This window comes from Vicia villosa, unplaced genomic scaffold (genome assembly GCF_029867415.1).
Source record: "Vicia villosa cultivar HV-30 ecotype Madison, WI unplaced genomic scaffold, Vvil1.0 ctg.000911F_1_1, whole genome shotgun sequence".
In the NCBI taxonomy this organism is placed as follows: Eukaryota; Viridiplantae; Streptophyta; class Magnoliopsida; order Fabales; family Fabaceae; genus Vicia; species Vicia villosa.
The window spans coordinates 305,851-318,608 of record NW_026705409.1 but is presented as its reverse complement, the minus strand read 5'-3'; the positions used below and the strand labels follow the sequence as shown (position 1 = coordinate 318,608).

General features: G+C 34.5%; 1 protein-coding gene across 1 annotated transcript; it reads left to right on the top strand.

The window, feature by feature from the left end:
* The first annotated feature begins 1,765 nt into the window (after positions 1-1,765).
* Positions 1,766-11,919, top strand: LOC131632162 (uncharacterized). The gene is made up of 11 exons (XM_058902941.1): positions 1,766-2,005; positions 2,110-2,158; positions 2,937-3,349; positions 3,456-3,592; positions 4,139-4,252; positions 4,424-4,507; positions 5,102-5,275; positions 7,584-7,740; positions 9,342-9,502; positions 9,610-9,736; positions 9,899-11,919. The coding sequence occupies exons 3-11, from the start codon at positions 3,038-3,040 to the stop codon at positions 11,510-11,512; spliced, it is 2,880 nt and encodes a 959-aa protein (XP_058758924.1). The 5' UTR covers positions 1,766-2,005; positions 2,110-2,158; positions 2,937-3,037; the 3' UTR covers positions 11,513-11,919.
* The last annotated feature ends 839 nt before the right edge of the window (positions 11,920-12,758 follow it).

Sequence of the window (12,758 nt, the reverse complement as noted above, 5' to 3'; positions counted from 1 at the left end):
ATATATTTATAACTTATAAATCTAATAAATATTTTTAATTATTACAAATTAGTTTTAATTAGTTTTAAATAATAAAAAATAAAATAATTTTTTAAAAATATAATATAAATAATAAAAAACAAAATACTAATTTAAAAAAAATATATTATTATACATAATATTAATACAACTTAATATTTGTAGTAGACAACAATGCGTAACTAGTTAGAGGTTCTGCAGTATTTGGTCGATGCGGACATTTTTTGCGTATATATTTTTCTTGACAGATTCCACAACGTCTTTTTATTTTTTCAACTGTGTCCATTTAAGTCCTAATGCGAGTGTTGTTCGGGGGATCTTCTTTAGGAATATCGGTGAAGCTCTGTTCGTATTAGGGCTAAAATAGACACCTTTGAGAAAATAAAAAGACGATGTGGAATATGTCAAGGAAAATGTAGATGCACTAAAAATATTCGCATCGGCCAAATGCAGCAGGCAGTTTTTTAAAAACCAAACCGGACATCAAACCGGTGAGGGTACTGAGTCACTGGTTCATTGGTTGAACCACTGGGTCAGTGGTAGAACCGCATGAATAAATCGGATTAAACCGAATAACTCGGTTAAATAAATCGGTCTCTATACAATACTATATATTTATTAAATCGATCGAACCGGGTGACTTAGTCTCTAAAAAATATCACAACACCTACAAAATTTTAAAATCTTAAAATATCATAATTTCATATATTTATTCTTTACATTCAAATTCAAAATATAATCATTACTCACAATAAAATAATATAAAATATAAATAATTTTTAAATCAGGTTTTATTACAAACAGAAAAAAATTTGTTTCAAATAAGGTTTGAATAAAAGTCTAATTATATTTTAATTATATATATTTTTTAAAAAAAAAACATGAAAACGACGTCGCTTTGTACGGAAAAAAAAGCATGCATTTGAACCACCGGTTTTCTAAAATCGTCGGTTCACCGGTTTTTCCAGTTTTGAGTGGTTTTGGCCGGTTCAATAGCATACCTGATCCAACAATCAGACTAGACCGATGACTCCTCCAGTTCCAGATCTGACCGGTCCGACCGACCGATCTGGCCCAATTTTTAAAACACTGGTTGCATGTCCTTCTAACTAGTTACGCATTGTTGTCTGCTACAAATATTAAATTGTATTAATACCATGTTTAATAATTTTTTTAAAAAATTAATATTTTGTTTTTATTATTTATATTAAATTTTAAAAAAATTATTTTATTTTATTATTATTTAAAATTAATTAAAACTAATTTGTAGTCAATTAAAAATATTTATTAAATTTATAAGATATAAATATATTAATCAAATATCATTTAAATAGAAGAAAAAAAAAAAAGCCTTACGCCACACCATTTGGCGACATTATTCAATTCTGTGGCATATTGGAAATTTTTTTCTAAACTGTGGCATTGAGGGAAATTGTTTTCATGGCTGTGGCATTGGAGGAAAAAATTCAAATTTTCTTATATGATAGATTGTACTTTTCCTTTAAAAATTTACGGAATTAAAAAAAATGAGGAGTGTCATATATAACTTGGAGTGAAGCATCTTGAATTCTCCAAAACTTATGATATATCATGAACCACTTCTACTACAACTACACCCACCTTGCTAGATCCGAACACGTTGACTTGAAATGTCAAAGTCTCATAAAATAATAATTTAATTAACTAATCGTCAAATCAAATTCATCTCATAAATAACGTTAACCACATAATCCCTCACCACTTGAACAAACACAACACACGTGCGGAAGGTTGAAGCCGCCAACCCAGCCAATCCAAGCCGAGCCGAAGTGTTTTTGTGACCGATACCAAAAATAACGGTTTGAAGAAGAAACCACAGTCGTCCGATTAATTCTCATCATCATCATCATCTCTCTCTCCGCCAATTCTGTGTTCGTGTCTTCTCTTTCTCTCAACGCAACGCTTTCTCTTATTGCATTATCATCATCATCGCACTCTTCATTTCAAGGTATTATTCATAATTTTATATTTCAATTTCTTTTCTCAATCAATAATCCCAATTCTTTTTTATTAATAATTATAAATTAATTTTTACTCCGATTAATTTCACAGATTAAGCTTCTCATTTTACTCCGAACGCGCTGAATTAACTGTTTTACAGGTAATTTTTAATTTATTTTTAATTTAGGGTTTCGCTGCTCCGAATCCTCAGAGAAGGTTACTTGAATTTGGTTGTTCACAATTTAATCTCTAACTCGTAATTTTGTATTTTTGATGTTTTTATTGTAAATTTTCGTTTTTGAGTTGTTTTTTCTTCTTACGGTGAACATTGATTTTAGTTCTTTTGATTTTTTGAATTATTGAATAACGCTGTTTTGACTTGAAATTGTCAATGAATTGTAATTGTATTTCTGTTGTTAATTGTTAATTTCTTTTGTGTTTGAGTCCTGCCGAAACGAGAGAATAAAAAGGAGTGTTTTGAAGTTTATGCTCGATTCTTTACGTAGCTATAGATGTAAAAACTTGTTTTTTATAGTTGCGTGTATGATTAAATTGTCCACTTTTTTATGTTGGTTATCTTGGTTTTATCTTACATGGTTATTATGTGATATTAAAAGTAATTGATCACTGAATTTGATTACCTCTGTTTTGAGACATTCACGAATTTTGTGCATGCACTGTTTAACCCTAAAAGGGTTGTTTTGTCTCCTTTTGGATTAACCACGCAAAGTTACGCCTTATATTTATTGGCTTGTTGTTGTTTACGGTTGTATGATGTAAGCTCTGTTATGGACTTGATTGAACCTTTCGTGAGGCTGTTTTATTTGTTAAAGAATATTCATTTTGAACCTTTAGTGAAGTGATAATCATATTCAACTTATCTGTACATTGATACTTGGACTTGAAATTTAATGTATCATTGACATTGTGCTTTGCAGGTTGTATATGGATGAAAGATGTTTGTTAGAAATGAGGAAGATATTGTTTTTCTTCATATTCATATAATGTTCTGTTGAAACATTATTCCCTTGTGTCAATAATGGCTGCTGATCAGAAGAGGAAACGAGTAAATGGGGCAAGCATTGTCGGTTATGGTTCTAGAGAGCAACACAGGACCAAAAGAAAGAATCCGGGTCTAGTTCCAAATGACATGAGATCCCACATCTCTGTTGAATGGGATAGAAACCAGAAAATAGTTGTTGCCAAGCGGGAACAAATTGGTATTAGTTGGAGACAAATGAAACCGTTTGTCAATTATGTTTCTAATGATCATAAAGTCTTGGCAGATGTGTTTACAGTGCCCCAAGAAATTTTTGACTTGGATAATTTAAGTGAAGTGCTTTCATATGAGGTAGATAAAATAGTGGTCACAGTCTGTTGTTTACAAGCTCAAATTTTTTAATTTGTCTACGGTTTATGCCTAAAACATCTTTTATAAATCTTTTGGAAATTGGCAGGTTTGGAACACCCATCTTTCAGAAAATGAGAGAAACCTTCTTATGAGCTTCCTCCCTAGGGGCATAGAGCCACAGCAAGCCGTGGAAGATTTGCTCGCTGGGACTGACTTCGAATTCGGAAATCCCTTTTTGAATTGGTGTGTGTTTACTACATGCTTCATGTGATGTGAATATTTCTTATATTAGATTACTGCTAAGTAGTTATTGATTTCATGTTGTGTTGAGTTAACTGCTTATGATTAGCTTTTGGGTTGAGTTGACCAGCATTACTATTTGCATTTGATGATCACCCACAAATTCTGTTTAGTAGTTTTTGAAATTCAATTTAGGCTTAATCATATCTTACAGCATATTGACCTGTTATCTAGTCTTCTTTTTGTTGCATACAAATTTTCTCGATTTTCTAACTTAAATGGGCCTGGTTGTGGAAATCCCATTTGTTCATTTTCATAGTTTCTATGCTTACAAATTATGGTTTATTTTTCTTTATTTATGATCCTCTGTATTATGCTTACCTATCCATACTATTTGTAATGGCTATGTCATATCTCAATCTCTGAAAGTCTTTTGCTCTGCTTTTAGTTAGCAAAGTATTTTAAAAACGTAATATGTTGTGCATAGTTTGCTGATTATTCGTAAAAATCTTCTTTTTTTCAGAATCACAAATGTCTATATATTTTCAGGGGTGCTTCACTTTGCTCCGGTGATCTTCATCCAGACATAATTGTTAATCGGGAACAGCGTCTGAAGTCTGAGAAGAGAGCTTACTACAAACAATTGCATAATTATCACAATGGGTAAGCACTGCACATCCTCGACTTGTTTATATAAATATAAATATATATATATATATATATATATATATATATATATATATATATATATATATATATATATATATATATATATATATATATATATTTTGCATTGTACTTATAATGCAGTATTGTCCTTGTTTTATTTTGCAGTATGATAGGATTTCTATCTAAATTGAAGGAGAGGTGGCAAAGCTGCAGAGATCCAGAAAAGGACATTTTGCAGAAGATGTGGAGGTTATCCCCTGGAATACTTGCAATCTGCATACTGAGCTCAACGCATAAATTTTTAGAACAGGGCATATTCCATAATTTGTTTCATTAAAATGTTGCCTTTCCTTTGCTCTTCCACTACCTGCACATGCAGTTCTTCAACATAGATGAAAGCTAACTGTTGTGCAAGCTAGGGAGAACACAACTGGCATATATTTTAGACACCATATGATTAATTTTGTGGATATTTTGACATGTCATATTACTTCTAATCTGAGACGGTGAAATCCTGGAAATTTTTTCTCTGATGTATCCTGATCAGGCGGGACTTCTCCGTTATGTTTTCTGCTTGACTACTGTCTTCATAAGTAGATAATGAGTAAAATGCATTTATATATATTTCTACCGATAGAAACCTCTATATTTGTTTAAGCATATGTATTTATTTTCTTTTGGTTGATATTAAACTGTGTCTCAGTTCTAAAAATGAAAATATCTAGTTATTGCAATACACAACCTTACTTGAAGTTGGTTATAGAACATGAATTAGGTTCTGCAAATTTATAATTTGAATTTTAGTGGTAGTCATTAATGTCATATGTTATTTGGATTGTGCAGGCCAAAGCATGTTCCAAAAAGAATACCCTCAAATGTGAATGAATCTAGAGTTAATGATCATGATAGGAATGTCGCAGTGACATCTGAGTCGTGTTCCTGGGATACAGAGGAGAAAGCATGTAGTAGTGAATACCGAATTTCTTCATCGAGAAAGGATGACCAACTTCAGAAAAAGTAAGTAATGAATTTGTTATCAGCTATATCGTTGAGAGTTTACGAACCTGGTGAATTTTACATGCTTTTGTCTTTGTAGTTGTTTTGGTTTCTCAATACTTTCATTTGTCATCGTAGCATGGTAAAAATCTCTGGTAAAGCGGTTTTATAGAAATTCGAGATATACAACCACTTGGGTCAAGATTGCTTAATACGACTAATAAATTTTTTGCTTAAATAATTCAACTTTAGGGAATAAATTTTCCATTTTTTAAAGTTGATTGCTGAAACTCACCTCTTGATAGAATTCAATGCTATTGGTAATAGTAATAGTATAGCTAGTTGACTATATCATTTGTGATTTTCAACTTCTATATTGTTGATTGCCGCAGCATTTGATATACCCTACATCCTTGCTATTGCCATATCAACTTCTGTATTGTTGATTGCTGCTTTTGCTATCTCTGCCTGTGCTTTGTTTGTTGGTTATTGGTTTTATTTTCTGGTAGCAAATGAAGTTTTGACTTGTAAGCTATGAAACACGGACTTCGACACGGGCACTCCGACACCAATAATGTCAAAATATAGGACGCCGACACTGCTAAATTAATGATATTATTTGACCTTCATTTATCCATATATTATTTAAAGTGTTAAAAATATTTTAATCAAAATTAATTCCTTCAATTCTTCATTGATGTTTAACCCTTTTAGATGTGTGAGATTTTGAACAATTTTTTTTTGAAACATTTGTCAGTATTGTCTGACATGTGTTGTCTGAGTGTCAAATGGGTGTCGGATACCGATTCAAAGAGTGTCAAACAGGTGTTTGACATTTCTGACACTTGTCTGACTTTTTCGACACGTGTCGTACATGTGTCATACAAACAAGTGTCGGACGCCGCGACACGCCTACTCCTAAAGGTGTCCGTAGCTTTAAATATTGCGCGGGCCTTCTAGTAGGAATTCATTATATTTAGTGGTTTAATTTACTATTTTTACATATATTATTTGTGTAAACAATTATATTGCCCAAGTAACTCATTAGCGATTCATTGCTGTACAACTTTTTGAACTGAAGTATCAAGTTTTGTCGTTATCCTTTTGTTCTTCTTAATGTGATAGATACTGCTAGGTTTTATTCAGGTATAGTTCAAAGTATTTATGGACGGATGCAGTTCATTTGACTAATGTTTTTATTCCTTGTCATTTTTGTGTTTGTCTACACACTATGCTTTGGTAGTTATGTAGCCCAAATACTTCAAAATCACGAATGGAAGTTAAAACTGTGTTCCAGAGCTTTGGTTCTTACGAATTTACGATCTTGAAGGGGTTGTGCACGCCCATGCTGGATAAAACTGGCCAAGTGGGAATGCTGCTCAAGAATGCAAGATCTATGAAATCGACGATCTTGAGCGTGCTTTTGTTTGAGGGTCAGGTCCACACTCAACCCATTTCTCCTTCATGCTACCTGGTTGCAAACACTCCCCTTCTCCTTTTCTTCTAATTCCAATACCCCTTTTTTGTTTAAAGAAAACCCTGACCAAATTCTGCTTCACGTGGCTTCTCTCACATTGGCGTACAACCTTCTCTCTTAAACATGTCTGTTGTCTTTCCTTTTTGTGCTCTGCAACTAATAGCCTTGTTTTCTCTGATTATACAAAGCCTCCACTGTTGCTGGTTCATCGCCGAGTTGCCATTCTTGTAAACCAGAGATGTAATATGTTTTCTCCCTGTGGCCCTCTCGGTTCTCTTGTGTCCTTGCTTGTGACCAAATGCATCTTTTTTTTATCTCTTTTTGAAATTAATTTCATATTGCGTTTGTTATTTGTGCTTCAAACTAGTTTTAGTTGGGCCTGTTTGTTAAGTTTGGGTTGAATCCGTGTAGAAAAGGACCAATAAATTGAGTGATTCTATTTCTTGGGCCTTCTTGTTTGATTAGTTTAAGTGGTTAGCTTTATACCAATAACTTGTGTGCAACTTCCATCTTAACATGAATTTAAGTTTAACAAATTATTTTTAGTATTATTTAAATTGTCCCCATATCAGCTATATGTATTCCAACCTCTAAGGTTCGTAGGTGTTGTCCAGGTTGCTTCAAATATTTGTTTCTCATGTTACGGTGCTTTTGATGATCTTGAAACCAGACACTTGTCAATTAAGATTTTGTTGTTGTGATAACTTGGTTTACATGGTAGGAATAATGAAGTATTGCCTGAATTTACGTTTCTTGCATGGTTTTGTCGCATTATTTTGATATATGCCTCCTTCTGGGGGGTTAAGTCTTAACTGTGTTTTAAACTCTTTCTCATGAAATAATTTTTGACAGGGTTCTTGAAAAAGGCATTGTGAAAGGTAAATCCAGAAATTCGATGTTTACTTCCGATGGCATGCACATTAAGGGAGAAAAGCCCAATAAAGAAGACAAAGTTCTCGAGCGTAACATTCATTTTATTGATGGCGACAAATACATGTCATGTATCAAGGTGAGGCATTCCCCCTTATTTCTGAGTAATATTGAATTGGCTGGGAGAAACGGTATGGTAGCTGGACCGGATATATATCCCATTAGTGGTAGTAATTATAGAGGTATAGATGTATAATGGTTGATTCTCAGTAAATTGGAATTAATGTTGAAAATTGAAATATTAAGTTATAAGTTAGACTTCAGCTGACATATTTGAAGAGTCAGCTCTGAAATGAAACCACAGCCTATATTGATTTATAGCCACAAAACTAGTGTTTTCAGAAATTCATTTTCCTTCTAGCCTGTGATGTTAATAGTGCGCTGTAGCGCCATCGCAGAGCCTGACCGCAATAGGTGGTGCGCCCACTGAGTGCTTTGGTCTAGTGGCAGAAATCGTGCAACTTGCGGCAGCAAAGCTCTATTCCTTTGTTAGGTTAGTTGGTTGCAGATCTGCCAAGGCTGAGCCATTAAGGAAGATACAGCTTTATCATAGGGATACTTGTTTTCCATTTATAATCTCATAAATCTTTAGGGGTTAATTAGTTTCCTTATTTGATTGTACTCTCTCTGCTCCACAATTAGTTGTCCATTTGTAAAAAATTGTCCCTTATTAAATGACCCTTTTAATTTTCTATGCAATATTAATGACTTGTTTTACAATTGTACCCTCTAATCAATACATCTTTCAGCACTCTCTAGTCAATATATTCCTCTGCATTTATGATAATGGTGATCAGTACTTAATAAGCTCTGTGCATTTAGTCTGTCATTTATATATACATTTTTATTAATCAATGTAAAATGGTCAAATGAGTCACTCATTGTGAGACGGAGGGAATATTCCATAGGCTATTTATACCCCTCATGTATTTTGAATTAAGTTAATGAGAAAACATAGAATTTCAGTATTCTCTAGCACTACCATAATGATGTAAGTGGTCTTTTTCTTCTATGTGACAATGATACGCTGATATAACAGATACTTCTCGGGTTTCCCCTACTTTGAATTCCAAGTGGCGGCCATCTCGTTGTCCGCTATGTCACTAGCATTTTCGGGATCGGCTGTTCCTCTATTTGGGTTATACTCTACTGCATCAAAATGAGGGAACTGAGAAAAATCTCATTTTTTTACGTTGCATGCTTTAATACAATGTTGTGGATCGTGGTTTGTTCCAGTTCCACTATGCTATGGCGCTATAGCTGCTATTTGACAATACTGTACTGAATAGCGTATTGCAGAACAATAGCGGTTTGTTCAAATTTCGCTACACTATAGCTGCTATTTGACAACGCTGCTTTAATATAGACATTTCAAGTATTTATTTCTTGAAATATCGTCAGATTTTGATAAAACTATTGTTTTCACCATTTCTTTTGGTCAAGTAGCCTAGTTCCTAGGCCCCGCAGTCAGATGTCCCTGTACACCTACTGAGCTTTAACGGGACTGTTTTCACCAGTTCTTCCTAGTATAATATGGATTTCATGTAACCATATAACTAGAGTATTTTCAACTATTCTTTTTCCTTCAGGATGAGGAACCCAAGCAAATTTTTTAACACTTTATGCATACTTTAATGTTTTGCTAGGACATTTGCTAATTATGTTCTTAATGCATATCAGGTTAGTAGGAAGCAGCATGAACTTGTTAAAAGTATGAAGCAGTCTGGTAAAAGCATCCAATCTAAGTCTCTTAACCATGTTTTGGGTAACCTCGATGAGATTCACGTGCAGCCATACGAAGTATTTGTCAAAGAGGAACAGAAGAAGTTGCATGAGCATTGGTTAGTGATATTTTCGGTGCTATCTTTTTTTGTTAAATTTCTATCATTGAACTTGTTCTTAAACATCGCATTGTTATTGCTCATTAGAATATATTTTATTTTTGTAGGTTGCAATTGGTGATCAAAGACCTCCCTGTAGCATGTGCAAACAAGATGCAGAGACAGATACAAAGAGATGCAATGAGGAATTCTTTGGTGGAAGAGATGAAGGACAAATCAAGTCCACTCTTTGAGGTTTGTAGTACTGTTTCCTTCTGATGGTCCATAATTTCCTAGGATTGAGTTACATCCTTCAATCTGTTTCTCAAATTTCTAGAAGATCGTTGATCTCATAATAAAAGGCGATTTCTCATAATGGTTCTGTTAATACTTTTCGAATTTTATTTCGTCCTTCAGGAAGAGGATAATTTGAGCTTGGGGATGGAACTTCAGGATCAGGACGTGCCCATGAGCTTGGGGGATGAACCTGAGGATCAAGATGAGGATGATATAAGCCCAGTAGAGGACCCGAATGAGGATGTGAGCTCAGGAGGCAAACTTCAGGATCAAAACGAGGATAGTATAAGCCCAGTAGAGGATCAGCATGAAGGTGTGAGCTCAGGGAGTGAACTTCAGGATCAAGATGAGGATACTGTAAGCCCAGTTGAGGATCAGAATGAAGATGTGAGTTCCGGGGGCGAACTTCACGATCAAGATGAGGATAACATGGGCTCAGAGGAGGAGCTTCAAAATGTGGTGGAGGATGGAAGAGATCTAAATGATCTGTCTAGCATGAAAGATTATGAAGATTCTGTTGTTAGAGCTCCTGAGATCCGGTCCTCACATGATTCTTACTCTAGTTGTAATGACCATTTCAATAAAGTGAGTATGGATTCAGAAAAGAATATTGTTTTATCAAAATCAGACGATACTTCACCAAATAAAGACGAGTATCCAAGGAATACAAACATTTGTGATGTTTCCACTGATGAAGGAGCACCTTTCACTTCTGGAAGTGATGTCTGGCAAACTGTTGAAATGGCACCACATTCATATTATGACTCTGCTGCAACAAACAAGTATACAGCTAATGGGTTATCACTGGTTAACCCTCAAGTCAACGAAGATCCGAGAACCCATGTGATTGATCTTGAAGCTGATTTGCATCAAGAAGAGACAGGTAAAGAGTTGTTACATGGGCATTTGGACAATGGGACCTCCTTCAGTTCTTACGAAAGCCAGAGTCAAGGTGCTTTAATTCACTCTCTCTTCAATGGAGAGGGGCTGTTACCATATCATCATGAACAAAAAGGAGCCCCGTTGGATTTTCAGACTTCAAACAACATTATGATGGGAGATGGCCAATGTTCCAGTCATTTCAAGGAGCCCTTGCAAATGCCGCTGATGTTGGACTCAATGCAGAGGAGAGCTACCGAGGTTTACATGCCAGAAAGTATGTCAGAGAATATTCATTCCATTGCAGGAGGAAGGTACTTAATCCCCAGGCAAGATCCATTCATCCCCAGGCAAGATTCATTGGCTGTAGCAAATGTAACCGATTGGGCGCCTAATACTGCTTCCATGGCAACACCATCCCAATCTCACTTAAATACTGGTAATTTTATTGGTCATCATTGGCCTCCAGCTAACCACCACATTCGTGGTGGCTGGAACGGATCAGATGGCAGTAGTCTTTCAAGTCAAAGTGTCGGCACTGGATCAAACTCTGATCAGAGCTTATTTAGTATGCTATCACATTGTAACCAACTACGACCCGGTAGCTCTTATGATTCCGTCAGAAACCCAGACCAGTTTCTTACTCCAAGAACTTATGGAGTAGATGCAGGCATTACCAGGGTGAATCCGGCTGTTTTACCACAGGCTTCCCATCCACTAGATTACTTAACCGCACGCGAGGCTGCGCCTAGTGTAATGGTGCCTGATGACATGACATGGATGAATCTGCAACATCCGAATTCTGTATTACATGATCCAACGGGAAAGCCGTATTTAAAGTCATGGCACCGGTAATGGAGGTTTGACCTTATATGTGAGATAGCATTTTATGACTTGAACAAGATCCTTAGAAGCTGGTTATACATACCCTTAGATGAGAAGGTTTCTGTACATACCTATACCAACAACAAACACCATGTATATAACCATCTAGATATTAGATGGGAAGGAAAGAAGCCAAGAGAAGGGGTTAAGATAAGCTTCAAGAATTTCAGATTGTTAGTCAAGTTATTTATCTAGACAATTTATTATTTTTTATTTATTTTCCCATGTTTCTAGAGAGACATTCTTTAATAATTTTGGAAGTTAAGAAATTCAGGAGTCTGGTTACTCTATTTTGAGTTATCTTTATTTTTCTGAAACTTAGTCTTTGGGTGTGATGGTATTGGCAGCAACAATATTAAGTTTTAGTGCTTGTGGCATTTTTGGTTTGCCAAGAATGAGAGCTTTAGTGTTGGTAATTTATAAACCATTGAAAGGTGTTTTCATGTTGAAGGAATATACTAGCGTTATCTTCAAGATGACTTGCTGTAGGTTCATCAATGGCATGCTATTTCAAGTTTCCTCTATACCGAGCCAACACATATAATTTTGAATAAGACAAACTCTAACCCCACCTCTTGACGCACCATGTGCATTTTCAAAAATATCCTCTGCTTTCGGAGGTGTATCTCCGGAAGTACATTTTTGTTATTTAATGTTGAATTGTTTCGTAGGTGCATCTACGAAACCTTTTTTAACGTTGTTTAAACGGTTCTGTAGATGCATCTATGGAACAATTCATCGTTAAATAAAAAAAAAGGGTGCTTTGAGAGATATACATCCGGAAACAGAGGCAAAAATGAAATTTCGCCATGTGCCTAAGAGTATTATGGGGTTGATTGAGATATTGTCTTGAATAAATCAGTCAAGATATTTATTAGTATTGTTCATGGTACATATTTCTTAGTTTTGTTCATGGTACAGTTTGTCATAAATCATAAACCGAATCGAATCGAACTAAAATAATTGGATTGGTATATTATATTGGACTAAAATTATTGGTTTGGTAAATTTGGTTTGTAATTTCGAATTGTACTAAACTAACCGTAAGAAGATAATTTTTTATTTTAAAATAGATTCATTTGTTAAAGAATCGACTGTTGTATTTTTTAATAATTTTTTTTTACTTATTTTTAACATTTTTTAATTTCAGCTTTAATTTTGATTTAGTTTATCTTTATTTTTATTTAGTTTTAGAATTGTTTGTTTAATCTGATTT